The sequence below is a fragment of the Haplochromis burtoni genome, unplaced genomic scaffold, assembly GCF_018398535.1.
Source record: "Haplochromis burtoni strain Fernald_Lab_line unplaced genomic scaffold, NCSU_Asbu1 Contig_562, whole genome shotgun sequence".
In the NCBI taxonomy this organism is placed as follows: domain Eukaryota; kingdom Metazoa; phylum Chordata; class Actinopteri; order Cichliformes; family Cichlidae; genus Haplochromis; species Haplochromis burtoni.
The window spans coordinates 33,708-48,724 of NW_024582923.1; the positions used below are offsets into that span (position 1 = coordinate 33,708).

Here is a 15,017-nt window from a genome sequence, read left to right on the forward strand (position 1 = left end):
ACACATTTACACTGGAGTACAGCAAGTGTACATTGTGAGTTGGATAATTCTGAGGTTATCTTGCAACTGAGCTCAATGATTAAGAGATGCAAGCTTCCGTGTGGTGTTTTGAAGAGAACAGATGGCTGTAAATTCTGGTTGGAAAAATGAAGCCAATGCTGAAATCCCTTAAACCAACGTTCTGTCTGAAAGCCACCAAATGTCTATTGCTCGGTTTGCAGATTATGAGAACGGCTTTCTGGTAAACTCTTTACTGCTAAGTTTATGGCATCACTCATTTGGGGTCATAACAACAACAGCAAGATGATGTGGTGCTGAAGTCTGACTATACAATGGTACAAGCATTAATGTACACGAGGCTAAATAACAGACAAATGCATGATTGTTCCTGTCGTTTTGGCTGAACATTAGTCATCTGTCTGTTTCATTGGCCTAGATGTGATGGAATCATCTTTATTTGAGAAATGTACTTAAACCTTTGTCCCCACTTCCTGTGTTTTCAAGCTACCGTGCAGCGTGTGATCTGGACACAAGCGATGGAGGCACAACTTGTAGAACTTTGGAAAGCTCATCCGAGCCTTTTCCATGTGGCCTCACAAAATTATCATCACGACCACAACAACCGTGAAAATAGTTGGATCTACATGCTGCTCACTCACAGCTGCCTGATCATGTTTTTCATTAGCAATTTAGAAAGTGTGTGTGTGTCTGTGTGAGTGAAAGACAGAGAGCGAGCGACAGAATTTCTGTTTTAACCTTCATTTTATGGACGCACAGTTTGACGCCACTGGAAAAAATCGCAGCCAACATACAAAGAGATGAAGTACCGCGTGTGAAACAACGACGGGTGTCTGTTACCACTCAGTGCTTCTCATGCCGGACGTTTTTAACTGGTTTCGCGCTTCTTTTTCCCAGTGGGTTCAGATGGACAGGCTGCAGTGGACACCTCTGCGGCACCGCCATGTTGTTACTACGGAAGGGACACCACAGGCAGCGACTTCAGTTGGTAAGTCTTTTAGATTTAAAGTATCACGGTGAGAAATCTGCTTTTGGGAATAAAGCATTTCCAAGAAAAACTAAATGATTAATTAGAAAGTGCTTTATTGGCTATTAAACGGCTATATAAAAGCCAGTCAATTTAAAAAATCTGTGGGGCATGTCTATTCAAGACAAAGTCTTTTCCCCTTTGCCTAATTCTGTTTATTTTCTCCTTAACATTTTCTCATAGATACTGCCGCACGTGACGAACATGGTGGTTAAAGGAATAATGCACACTCACAAAGTGTTTAAGCCAGAATAATTTTTGAACTTGTTCCGATTATTCTCGTAATTAAGATATTTTATATTTGGGTTTAAGCGCATTATATGCTGCAAAGAAATCAATGATTCTCCAATTTGTATACATCATCTCAGATATTTGCTGTTTTTAAAAAAAAAAAAGAAAAATATATAAACATGCACTATATTAAAGTCGGCTTAACACTTGTCCACCAATCGTAAGTACGTGTGGACAAACATCTAATAAATATATACGCCACGTTGTGCTCCTTCACTGTTCTAAGACTTGTCGTTAGGAAAAATAGGCTCGTTTTTGTTGTGAATGTTGGTTTGCTCGACCATTGTCTAATTAAGTTTATCACTTTATAAATAGTATGGATCTCTCGTTTACCCACGTGTGTAACTAGTGTGTCTTTTTTTGTCTTTGGATCTGATAAACAAGAAGACGTGACTCAGATGCAGACAAATTAAAAGCTCCTTAAATGTGAACACCTACAAATTGTCATCTTGAAGACTATCCTGATGTTGCACTGGTTTCTCTTGCAGACATGCTGGCACCCAGTGTTAAACAGACATGAAGGCTGAGTGTTGGCAGTGGAGTAGAACTACACACTGCTTGCCTTTAGGCGTAAAGGTAAATGTATTTCAGTTTATAGACGTGTTCTGCATTGAACTATTTGGCAGTCTTGTCATGTTCACATCTGTGTCATTCCTGGTGTGATTTCAGACTGATGTCAAGCTAGATTTGCTTCAGACTCTTAGCTAGTGTAGTTAACAGGGACCAACTGATGCCACAGACTCACAACATTACAGCAGCTAGATGCTGCTGCTTACTCAGATTTTACTCCATCCAAAGTGGCATGAGTTTCCGATGAGGATGCACTGATCAGTCATTTGTGGGAGGAGAACATCCAGACAGACACTGGCTGGAAATTCTTGGACAATTCGAATCAGTTTCTTGGTGGGTGGTGTGTGGGGAAATCTAAAGTTATTACACTGAGACTGACACTGGCCTGGCGCTGAGCAAAAGGCTGTTGTGAATAGATGAGATAATAGTGGTTGTGGTTGTGCAAGTTCGGTCTACTCATCCGAGTCCTGCAGTGCACCACCTAGTCCCACAGAATGTAGGCTGTTAATAGATCGTTCAGATAATGCTGTCGTTTGCTGTGTTTGCATTGATATGTCCAGAACAGGAGAGATGTGCGCATTGGTCTATGTCCGAAGATTCTACAGAACATGAAAGGTTGTCCAAGGTACTCACTCAGACAGACTTTTACTTGGATTAACCTTCATCGTTTTTTGTCCTTCTCTTGCACTGTGACGTGAATACTAATACAATATCGCTGCCATGGTTGGCTACATTGCCTCGACTGACCTGAAGGGTGATGCACCACCTTCATTTTGTACCTTTCTTGCTCTGCGATGTACCATAGAGCTACTCGCTGGTAGATAATGTGCAGTGAACCATACGTATGTTATCTATTGGTCAAATGTCAGTGCTGTCTTCTGCGTTCGTACCAACTGGCTTCCCTCTCTTACTTTTGAACTTTTGGTATGAATTCTCTATCAGTATGGTTCGACCATGAGAACTCCAGGTCTAGAGGTTGGGACATTGACAGGTATTAGTAAACTAGAACAAAACTCGCTTTACTCGTAGGCATAGCTGCGGCCTACGTGACATGAAGAGGCTTAACGCGATCGTCTAGCTTTGGCTGGGTATGGCTCATGCTTACCATCTCACTGATGTCATGAGTCTAGATGAGATAACTAAGTAGATACTTGTCTTTGGTTTGTGTCGACATGGATCCTGACAGGCAGTTTTGGTGTCTTGGGACTGCTGAACCTGTCCTAGTCCTGGCATCTCATTCGACCAGATTTTTTCAGACAGGTTATTGTTCATTTCAGTCTACGGATGCTGATATTTATATTGCCTTCTCTGCTATACCTTCTCATCCGACACAGCGTGGGCTTGAGATTTCAAGTACTCGTATTGGGTTGCTTATTTCATTACTAATCTCTCCAAATCTCTCATTGCAAGGGTTTAAGAACCGAAGTCTTGTCTCTCTATTATACAATTGTTGTTTTTTGTCTTGATTTAATGTCTGGGTTAATAACTCTAGAGCGCTATGCTTATCTATAGAACTGTATGCGGTTTGAACTTAATTACTTGGGAGGAGCCTCTCGTCATTTGTACTACTTGTCGATGCTGGAAGCAGTAGTACAATCATATGTGGTTGACAGATATTACACTCAAGATAAGAAGAATTTCTGCTTGCACACATGCATTGACGGGCCTCTCCATAATTGATTATAAGTGAGATGCCAGACTTCCTCAAGTCGTTCGATTTTTTGCAATATGCGGCACACCGTAGTCTCACTACTAGATAACTTGTGAACACTAGTGCTGTCGACCGCTCCGCTGTAGTGGCTGACTCATTCACCTGGGTGGAAGACATACAAGATACGGCCACTACATGCTAAGCACAGACTCCACTGAATGATACAATTCTGTGCTGAAAGCCCCACCAAAATGGTCTTGGTGAATGTGTCTCCGCGTGTTGCAGCTGAAGAGTATGAGAACGCTAATTCTCGCGTTCAACTTCTCCTCTTAACTGTAAGTTACTTGCCCAATAATACACTTCCTTTCAAGCCTGGTCCATAACCCACCACGACAAACTCACAAAGGCAAACTCGGAGGATGTGTGCTTCACGTGGGTTCTGGCTCTTGGAATGAGTTCTGACTATATACATGTACAATGAATAATGTACACGAGGTCTCGAAATAACGACTAAATGCACATGATTTGATTCACGCTTCAAGACACAAACAACACTCTATATGGAGGGACCGGCACCGGAAGGAACAACTACAAGTCCCAGCATCCTCCTAGTGTTTGAGGGCGCAGCATGTGGAAAAGATTTAGAGAAGCTCAGTCTGGTACGTTTCGAATTGGGGTGAGAGTGATGAGAACGGGTGGAGCCTGATCTAGTATTTGAGAAAATGTACTGTTAGAAGTGTTTAAGCTCCACTTGAATTCCTGTTATCATTGTCTATCTTCTAGTCATATCTCTTTGCAACAGGTTATAAAAATAACTCTCTCGACAACGACTAGTTTACAGTGGTGTCCATTTGTGGCTGTTTAATAAAAATATGTCCTAGAGGAGACTCGGGAATACAAGAGGCACTTCCTCTAGTGTGCTCGCTTGGTTTTCCTGTGTAAGTTAGAGTGAATCAGGATATAGAATAGATTAAGGTGAGATTAGAAGCTAGAAGCCATTCACGTTTTTTATTTTAGTTTTTAATGGTGAATAGGACAAGAGGAGGAGGAGATGGAAGAGGGGAAAGATAGGACAGGGGGAATGAATGAGAGAAAGAGGGGGAGAGAAAGAAGAAAACCAAAGGGGAGAAGAGACGGTGAGAAGGGGGGAAGAAGAAAAAAACAAACAAAACACCTGGGTCACCTGTATGGAGAAAAAAAAAAACAAACAGAGGAGACAGCAAACAACAAAGAGCAACATAATAATAGAGAAAACAAAGCACCATCACAATAAACTAGCTAGTCATAGATATCAATAGTTACTAAATAATAAACGATATTGTGCAGCACGCAAGATAGACAGCGCACAGTGTGCTTTGAGGCAGCAGCCAAGAAAGCTTTAGTCCGCGTCTGTGAATACCCATGTGTGCATACCTGTGTGCTATACCTGATGTTGGAATGCGACCGCAGCTTTCAGCACTGTCAGTCGTTCTTCTTGTATGATCTGCTAGGGAGTGTGGGGGGGCCACAGCCCCGTCCTCCAGGGTGTGAAGCGGGTTACCTAGCAACCATAACTATCCATTGAAGTCTGGGAGTAGGGTCAAGTGTGGGGGGGTTCGCAAACAGCCCAGCTCGTTACTCGTAACACTTGCGAGTTGTGTGTGCAACAGACCTATCCTGGTTTACTTTCGAGGGAGCATCAAAAAGTTCACACCAGGATCATCCAGTAGCGCTGCCCTCACAGAGAGGATCTACATAAGACTGTGGTTCCGTGAAGAGGCCATAAATGTAGAATAGAGGTGCTAGGATTATCCGACTTGGCCATAAACAGGCTTGGTCCAGCAGTACTAAGAACACTGAGGTACGCCTTGTCCTCTGAAAGATCTAGGCTTTACTTTTTCCAGCCAGCAGAAGTAAGCGGCCCAACTGATCGTGAAGTGGAGCTCGTGCCATTACGCGCGGGGCTAACAAGTCGGCGCTAGAGGGGAGCTTGGGTAGTGTTACGAGGTCGTGGAAGAAGCGCACGGGAGAGTTCGTTGTCTCTGTCTGGCTCCTCACTAAAAGCTGGTGCTGTTGCATGTGGTGGTGCCCGTGCCCGCCGGTGTTCGGTGTCCTTGGTGGGTCCAGGGTTGGACTGGGCACCACTACCTCCAAAGGGCGGTGCCGTATGCGAAAGGCGACCAGCCAGCCGAACAATTGCGGGCTCCTCTGCCGTCGCTGCCCATTGGCATGTGGAGGATGCTTCTTTGTAAGATGGTTGGTCAGACACTCATGCTCGTTATCGCATGATCATCCTTCCATAGAACTAATATCGAATCGAACACCATCCTAACACACCGACATCATGCTTATGTGTAAGCGAGTTGACCAACCACGCGTGCCACGCGGGTGAAGGTTACAGAGTCACTCCTGGTTAGGGTTGTGTATAGGGGGCTGGTAATCTGTGAGCGTCCTCTCCAAAACGCGTTGGAGGGGCCCTAGAGGTATTATCTCATCTCAGAATCTGATAATTTAAAATAATATGAGACCTTGGTATAAGAGCCGCTGAGCGTAGGGAGGCTTTGGAGCATTGAGCGCCCACTTCAATTGAGCACACGGATCTATCGAAGCCTATTATCAACAATACGTTATCCACAGGGACATTTAGTAAGTCTTTCAAACCACTTCAACAAGAATGAATGATGAAAATAATATTCTGAATAGAAAGTGTTCACTGAAACGCCAGTTGTTAAGGCTCAGAGTAGGGGAACTTATAAGACCACCTCTGGGTTCAGCATTGCATGTTCGCCTGTGCTCATTCAACCAATAAAAACACGCCAACACTTGCTGGCTAATCGATGGTGTAGTTTGCCTCGTCGTAGAACATGAAGCTCCACGAACACCTTGAATCACAGTGAAAAAATTGGTAAGAATGAAAGGAATAGGACAATGTAATGCTCGGTGCATGCAATCAGCGCTACGTTGTATTTGGTCTAGTTAGAGTGTGGACATAATTATCTGTATAGCGTTATAGTAGTGATCATAACTTTTTTTTAAGCAGTTTTAATGTAGTTTGAATTTAAAACCTTTATATCTACACCCACATTTCGAAACCAATGTAACTACACTACTTTGGGTTAAAATTAAGATTGGCGGCTGCTGCTAGCAGGTTTGTTAGTGATAATCTACACTGATTATTTAATGCATGTATTTGAGCTTGTTCCGCATGTTGCCTGTTAAAAGTTTGATTTAGCGGTGTGACTGGAGCAACAGCCTTCCTGATCTGAACCCAAATGCTGTTTGGTTATTGGACTTCTGTGCAAATCAGTTTCTATCAAATTGAACGGCATGTTCAAACATGTCCCTAAGTGCATGTGGCACCAGATATGCAGTTGTGTGTTTTGTTTTTTTTCATACACTTATAAAGTGAAGAGAGGAGCTGAGCTGTCTATTGAACATTTGGTTTTGTGTGTCCATAACTAAAAGGTCCAGCTTTTATGAATAGAGAACTAATTATTTTTCACTCACTATTTTATTTATTTATTTATTTTTTTAAATACTCAAATCTAATCATTTCATCACTAGTTATTATTAATCTTTGGCTCTCTTCTAGTGTGTTGTTTGTCTTGTCTTCCTGGCTGCCCCTCCGTGAGCCTGGTTCTTGCCGGAGCTTTCTTCTTGTTAAAAGCGAGTTTTTACTTCCCGTTTGCTCAAAGAGGTTGTTGTTATTATTGTAGGGCATTTACCTTACAATCCAATGCCTTAAAGTGACTGTTGTGAGTTCACACCATATAAATAGATGTAAATTTAATTAACAGTGTTGTCCAGAAATGTGACTGATTTGCAAAGAATTTGCTTGATTCAATACTGTATTTAAATTTATTATATTAAATATTTTGCAGTTCTTTCAGTGTTTGTTCATTTAGGATTTGTTGTGTCTGTCTGTTGTTAAATTTTTCACTCAATATTGTGTTCCAATTTTTTTCCTGTTTTTTTTCTTTATGATGGTTAATGATTTTTTTTTGTTTCTAGAAGTAAAGATCATTTGTTTGAATAAAGTTAGACAAGTCTTTATAAATCTGTCATATCTGGGGGTTATTAAACTGCCATGTGTATGATTTAAAATGGGTTCTGTATATGGAAACATAATGAGAATATTTTCTGTAAGTTTCTTTTTTTTTTCAACAATAGAATTGCTTGTAGGAAAACAAATGATTGATGTATGGCAGAGAAAAAAAATACAACCATGTGTTTAACATTTTTGAGTCCCCGTCGCCAAGACCAAAATCCTTCATATTTTCTTTTCCTTTCTTTTGACGTATTCTACATGCCTTAGAGTTGCTGATCTACTTGAGTGATTTACTAAATGTTTAATACAGTGTTAAAATCTCCAAAAATGATTTTTGAGTTTGCAATAAAATCAGATATTTCAGAGAAAACTGTAAGAACAAATTAAGATTAATTGAATATATATAATATATATATATATATATATATATATATATAATATATATATATATTAATATATATATATATATATAATTTCTACAACATACTAGTTTTCTTTAGAAAGCATGACATATTTCTACTTGCGCACAATAACAGAATAATTTCAGGACAAAAAAAATGATCAGACTCAGTATTATTATAGCACAAACCACTGCAGTGCAATGACCAGCTTTAACATTGTTATGGTCAAAGCCTGAAAATCAAGTTGAAACTGAGGGTTATCTTCCAATTTACACACAGCATAAAAACTTCAGCACAGCTTTGAGCCGTCACGGAGAAAGTGTCATGCCCAAAACCAAAAAACCAAAAAACCCAAGTCCAAACTCAGTCAAAAAAGTTTTTGATGCTCACAGAACAGAAGGATTTGCAAAGTTATCACAACATTTCCAAGTGTGCAGAACTAAAGGCAGCACTATCATCAAGAAATTCAAAGAGAGCTACACAGCAGAACACACCTGGCAGAGGTAGGAAGTGAAAAATGATTTTTCAGAGATGAGTTCATGTCTGTTGTTCTCAAAACTGGATGTTTGAAGCTTACCAATGTACACTTGTAAGAAGCGAGCCCATGCTCAACCCCAAAGTTACCTGGATAAGATAAAATCCCGCTTTGTATGACAGGGCTCTGCCCACTGATACCTAACCAATCTAACCAAAGGCAGAAGACTTTTTCCAGTTCAGGGTATTTTCAGTATAAAAATGATAATAGAACCAAAACACGGTAAAGAATAATAATTCAAAATTCTTTAATAGTTGCGGTGTGGACTGTAAGGTACCTGTTACAGGGTACTGTATCATTATCTATATCAGACCTTCCCAAAGTGTGGGGCCCGCCCCCTAGGGGGGGCGCAGAGCCATTGCAGGGGGGGGGGTATGAAAAGGAAAAAACAAAAAAAAACGCTTGGACACTGCTAGCACGGGCGCCCACAGAAACGCAAAGAAAGAGATGAAGCATCGCTGAATATGTTTCCAAACCAACTTCATTCTGAGCCAAAGACTAGAAAATATGGTGAAGCAAATCTTCCCTTTGGTTCCACCTGCAGGAGTGCCGAGGTAGGTCTCCCTGCAGGGTTGGTCTTCCCTGCGTCGGGAGCAGCGCTGGGCTGTTTAGATCACGGACAAACAGGATCCCACATTCTTGATCTTTAGTTCACAAACACTTGTTGTAATGACTGACTGCTCCTGACAGGTTGGAGATGTTTGCTCTTTATACAGTAAAGTTACAGCAGGATACAAATAACATCAGGCTGATCCTGCCACAGTTTGTTCCCCGGTTCAAACAAACAGGATCCCACAGCTGTTTATGTTTTTGAACCCATTTTGCACAGAGAGGCTTTTTTTTTTAAATGTATTGACAGCAATGTTGAATATTATTACACAGGAAAAATAATCATCACACCGTGACGCCTCTGCCTTTGTAGATAGAAGGACAGTAACTGGGTGTTTATGTAAGCGTGTAAAACCTGAAGATAGAGACAATACTGTTAATCTGCCATTCTGCAATTCCTCTCATTTAAGCAATAACGTGGCGCACAGCTGACGTGGAAAAAAAGGCACATACCTTTAACGTTGCGTGACGAACTCTGTATTCCTCGTCCACACGTAAACGCAAAAAATGAGTTTTAAAAAATCTCAGTTTTGTGTGTGATTCGAAACACGTGGACGAAACAGCTGCGTTTTCAAAAATACCCGTGTAGGTGCGGACGTAGCGTAACAGAGTTAGTTTATTTTCTTACTACCTGCAGGTTGTATTTGCTTAATTGTTTACTAAATGTTTGAGGTGAGAAATAAACCGCAAAATATGGGCGTGCGTGTGCGCGCGCGGTTTGGAAACCACTGATATCATCACTATCGAGGATGATTTAAATAAATGTTTAAATGAAACGCGTAGATAATGAATATAAATAAACCAACGGAAATTGAGAAATCAATCAGTCAGCACAGATATTCGAACATAACGCTTAGTGTTGCTATTCTGGAGTAGAAAGAAAATTAGAGCAACAATGCAAGCGGGGAAAGGGGCAGCTGTTCTAGAGCTTTTTGTCAGCAATATTTCAGTTTCGCTCAAAGATTTGTATAGCTTTATGAAATGGACTATAACGAAATAAACTTTTTATATTAGGTAACAAAATAAAACAAAACAAATAAAAACGGGCGGGGGCGGGTAGGTGGACAGAATCGGGCGGAGGAAGGTCTGAAGACGGAGGCGGAGTTTTGAGGTTCTTTGGGTTTTTGGTTTTTTTGACGCCGAGTAACTTTCTCTGAGAGGAGCGTTGAAAGTGCCAAAGGAGAAGGTGGAAGGCAAAGGTAAGCTGCTGTCACCGTTTATTCGTGTAAACCAAACAACAGCTTCCGCTGTGCAGAGTCCGGCCAGCGCTGTTCTCAGTAGTAAAATGCTTACTTGGCAAAAGTAAAAGGGATGGACGTGCCTATCACGAGTTTCAGCCTCCTGCCAACGTCTGAGACGCATAAACAGAAAAATCTAGCAGACCTAAAGCGACAAAGCTGCGCTCAGTGCTGCAGAATCTCTTAGTCGGAAATTTTACTTTCTGACTTCTTGTACTTTTAAGTGCTACGCCAGTATAGTTAAAACGCCTGTAAAATGACCATTTGCGTTGGAGTAAGGCTAGAAAATTCCGTGTTCTGCTGCGCATCTTCCATCACATCACAGATCAACGCATATGAAAAATGAAGTGTGTTAGTAGTAGTGAAATTAAAATTAACTTTGCGGAACTGTTTGTAGTACATTTAAGATGTACTATTATTAGCTCTGCAGTTAATGAAGAATGTCTGGGGTTTGGTGCTTCTGGCACTTCTGTATCTATGAAGCGCCTTGAGGCGACTTATGTTGTGATTTGGCGCTATATAAATAAAATTGAATTGAATTGAATTGAATTGGCACTTGATTATCGTTGAAGAACAGAGCACCCATAGCTGGTTCATAATTAGCCTGTAGAGCTCTGGGCTCAACACCCCTTCTGTCTTGATATCATGACATTTTGATAGGATGGATTTTCATGATAACCAAACCAGTCTTATGACTTTTCCTTCCAGATCTATTGAGTGGGGTGTGGGGATAGATAAGCAGGCTCCTCAGCTTCCTTTCTATGCTATACCAAAAAGTTGGTTTGTCAGTAGCATGTTGCAAATATTAAAAAAGGAGAAGTAAACTGGGATTGACTAACATGGAGAAATCTGTAGAGAAGGTATACAGCATTTTGAACATATGCCATTTTTGGTCATAAGTGGAACCTGCAACATTGCTCAACTTTATGAACTACAGCTTGCAAAATGTCGGTTTATGGCTCCACACTTCATGGCTTTAAAGTGAAATGCACACTTGTGTTCTTCTCTCCAAGGTGCGCTGAAGTGGGACGTGGTCCTCTCTCTTCATCCCTCAACCTGCCATCATGTCTCGGTACCTGAAGCATTTCACTGCTGTGGGGGACCAGCATGTGGTCCATAGCGACGAGGAAGAACTGCATGTTTCCAGTGAGGAGTTGAGTCCGGCTACGGCACAGCTTCCAGTTACGTTAACATTTAGGGATTCATTCAAGAGGCTCTACAGCTCAGAACGTTTCCAGGTATGTCGCTGAAGTCTTTTCAGAAAATGTACCAAAGAAACTGTTGTCTGAGCCTTCCAGTCTGCCAAAGCTACTAAGCTATTACAATGACAGAGAAATATGAGGGTGGGCAAACGATTCCAGGAAAAGTCCATAAAAATAAAAAAATGTAAATTTGGTTGAGCTTCTGTTCGAGATCATCATCTCAGTCATGTCTGGACAGCTTTTAAAGCGGCTGCTGTTGTTTTGGAGATTTAGAGTAACAGAAGTCAGGCGTCTGACCACGCCTCCATACACGCTCCTTATGGTTCTCATCTGTATAGGTTCCCCCAGTCTACAAACTACTCATTCTCGTTTACGTGCCTTTATCGAAGTTTTGTTCTGACCAGTGGGGTGGCTTTAGCTCAGGAGGTAGAGCAGGTCATCTTCTAATCAGAAGCTTGGTGGTTTGATCCCACAGTTACGGGTAACAAGTGTTTCAGAGGATTCCTCATCATTTTTTGAATATTGACTGGATTATGCCATAGAACAGTGAAACACAGGTATTCAATGGGCTATGCAGAATTAGCGTCCTTTTAACTGTAGCAGTTTATAACTCAGCTATTGTTCCATATTTATCCTCAAAGTGCAGCAAAAGACAAGAAAGTTTAAAGCAAGAGGACCTTATTTTCTGCACAATGTCAGATATTAGATTTAGTTCAACTACAACTGGTTTTGAGCTCAAGTACCTTCCACCACAGTTTTTTTCTTTTACTTTGAAAACTAATAGAAGCTGACATCGTAACTGTCTCTGCTTGCAGGTGTTGGTTGTGTGTCTGGTAATCCTGGATGCCATCTTTGTCTTGGCTGAGTTGCTTATAGATCTGGCTGTCATCAAGCTCGAGCATGGCCACATTGCTCCAGAGGCAAGCAACTTTTCTTCACAGTCTAAGAAACATCCCATGGGTATTACTGAGATTTTACTACACCGTTATGTGTTTTTCAGGTTTTTCACTACCTGAGCTTGGCTGTTCTCACCTTCTTCATGTTGGAGCTGGCTGGGAAGATGTTTGCATACCGCTTGGAATTCTTCCTGCACAAATTCGAGGTGTTTGATGGTTTTGTGGTGATAGTGTCTTTCATCTTGGACATTGTCTTCATCTTCCATGAGGACGCCTTTGATGGGATAGGTCTTCTGATCCTGCTCCGACTCTGGAGGGTAGCCAGGATTATCAACGGTCAGTGCCACTCTGCAGTGTTCACAGGAAATGGATGAAATGATAAATTAACGGTCATGGCTCTGATTATTTAATCAGCTCATCAATGATGCAACAACATCATGTCTCTGAGTTCCTCTTGCCTCCTCTCTTTTATGATCGTCTTCATTTACATTCACATTTTGATTGTCTGCTATGTACATTCATGTTCAAATTGCTAACAGAATACATTTTTATCTTGCTGCAAAGCAGATTGGGAATGTAAAATACATTAGACGTCACTATTCAGAAAGCACAATGGTGGCCCACTAAAATATTTTTTTCACATTGTTGTATTTGCAGGTTTTGTTTTTATATGAGATCAAAATGACTGATGTTAAGTTCCAGATGTCATGATTATCAGGGCAAAGTTTAAAATGCTGACCATTTTTTATTTTGTTGTAGGAATCCTAGTGTCAGTGAAGAACCGTGCAGACCAGAAGGTTCACAAGCTGAAGGAAAGCTATGACCACCTGGTTCAAAGAGTCACTGAGCTACAGGAGCGCAGTGATAAACTGGTGATGTCAAATATTCATGAAGATTATTGCTGCTAATGGCAGGCTTGGACTACTTATGTCTTGTGAGATGCTTAGTGTGTCAGGAATCTTTCACCCCTGCACAGAGATTACAGATTACTGCCTGGTTACCGAAAAGTCAGTTTCTTTTCTTATCTTGTTTTGTGTGACGTTATCTAGAGAATGACATCCCGGTGACACACTTCCTGTCCATAAAAATACTGGTGTCATTCCTCAGCCTCCTAGTAGATGCACCTATGGTATAAATTCAAAAATCCTCAGATTTTCAGAAAAACTGACCTCTGACCTTGATTGGTTAATGTCGCTGGGCTACAAGCTTGTCTGAGAGTTTTAGTAGATGCCCTCGTGCTACTTAGCCTCGTTCTTGTGTTCATAAAAATCTGACCTTGACCTTGAGGACGAGGTCCCTCAGGTTCTTAGTAGAGATGTCACCTCATTCACTGCTTCAGGATTCAACTTCGAGAGTTTTCCAGAAGTGTGGCAAAGTCAGAAAAGCTTCATACTTTAGATTCACTCCTTCTGGTGTGAGGACAGAGAGGTGACTCTTTTAGTAACATTATTAGGGAGCTAAAGTGAACCGATATGAGCCAAACTCATGACGAAAGCAAACGTTGACCTTTTCTTTTTTTAAAGCTTTGTTTAGTTCTAGTCACTCTTTCATTCTGTTTTTTAATGTTAACGAGCTCACAGTTACAGTAGGATAACATTATCCTTAGTTAGCTTGCCGCTTAAAACAAATGAAAACACCAAGTTCCCAAATGGACAGTCCCAGTGGGGGAACTCTTTGGGCCTGGAATTCCACAAAAACTGCAGTAATGATGGCAGATCGTTCACAACACACTCAGTCCTGCTTTGGATTTCAGGCAGTAGAAGGCAGAACTGTAATGCTGCTGACTGAGTGATGAATACAGTTACTGATAAGATCTCCATGCACTTTAGGTCAGTATCAGAATCCTCATTGGCATTGTAGCAGTAAAACAGCTAAGACGATACAGACACTCAATAAAATTAAAATTAAGTAAAAAACATATAAATTATATACACAGTATATATTCAAATGCATCTATAAACTAAACCAGTACTGTTGTCTGGTATTTCCTTTCTTGTTGAGGAAGTGGTGACTGTTATTCTGTGCACGGGGAATATCAGATATATTTATTATAACTTATTTTACTTTTTGTCTGTTTTGTAAATTTCACAGCAGTAATACAGAAAGGTGTCTGTTATTTAGCAATTTAGGCTTCACTCCTTCATATTGTCACATAAGTATGTGGCACGAAGGCCTACAGTGAGTAACAAGGTGATTCTTGTCTGTGTTTGCAGGCACAAGAGAACGACAACCTGAAAGCCCTCCTCAAGAAGCACGGCATAGACGTCTAGCTCAACAAGCTCACTGCTGCAGAGCTACTTGTACCCACATGCTGCAGAACATTTAATGGTTTAGTACTAACTGCACTGAGATTTAATGTCATCATTCCTGTCCTTGTGGTGATGGAGACAAACTAAGGGACTGCACTTGCATCATGAATTTCCAGTATATACATGTTAGTGATTTTCATGCCATAAAGCCTAAAGCACCTGTAAATAAGTGAAAGGCAGAACGACAACTTGTACATAAAACTACATCTTAATGTGATTTTGGAGTTCTGTATGACCTGTTAG

The 15,017-nt window shown here is 41.0% G+C and overlaps 1 protein-coding gene across 1 annotated transcript; it reads left to right on the forward strand.

The window, feature by feature from the left end:
• Positions 1-10,221: 10,221 nt before the first annotated feature.
• LOC121812386 (voltage-gated hydrogen channel 1-like) lies at positions 10,222-14,939 on the forward strand. The gene is made up of 6 exons (XM_042214433.1): positions 10,222-10,328; positions 11,381-11,605; positions 12,385-12,489; positions 12,570-12,801; positions 13,225-13,337; positions 14,679-14,939. The coding sequence occupies exons 2-6, from the start codon at positions 11,432-11,434 to the stop codon at positions 14,733-14,735; spliced, it is 681 nt and encodes a 226-aa protein (XP_042070367.1). The 5' UTR covers positions 10,222-10,328; positions 11,381-11,431; the 3' UTR covers positions 14,736-14,939.
• The last annotated feature ends 78 nt before the right edge of the window (positions 14,940-15,017 follow it).

Excerpts from the sequence above, each read along its gene's own strand:
- LOC121812386 (XM_042214433.1), top strand. The coding sequence starts at position 11,432 with ATGTCTCGGTACCTGAAGCATTTCACTGCTGTGGGGGACCAGCATGTG. Across the intron at positions 11,606-12,384 it reads ACAGCTCAGAACGTTTCCAG|GTGTTGGTTGTGTGTCTGGT; the intron begins GTATGTCGCTGA and ends CTCTGCTTGCAG. Across the intron at positions 12,802-13,224 it reads GGTAGCCAGGATTATCAACG|GAATCCTAGTGTCAGTGAAG; the intron begins GTCAGTGCCACT and ends ATTTTGTTGTAG.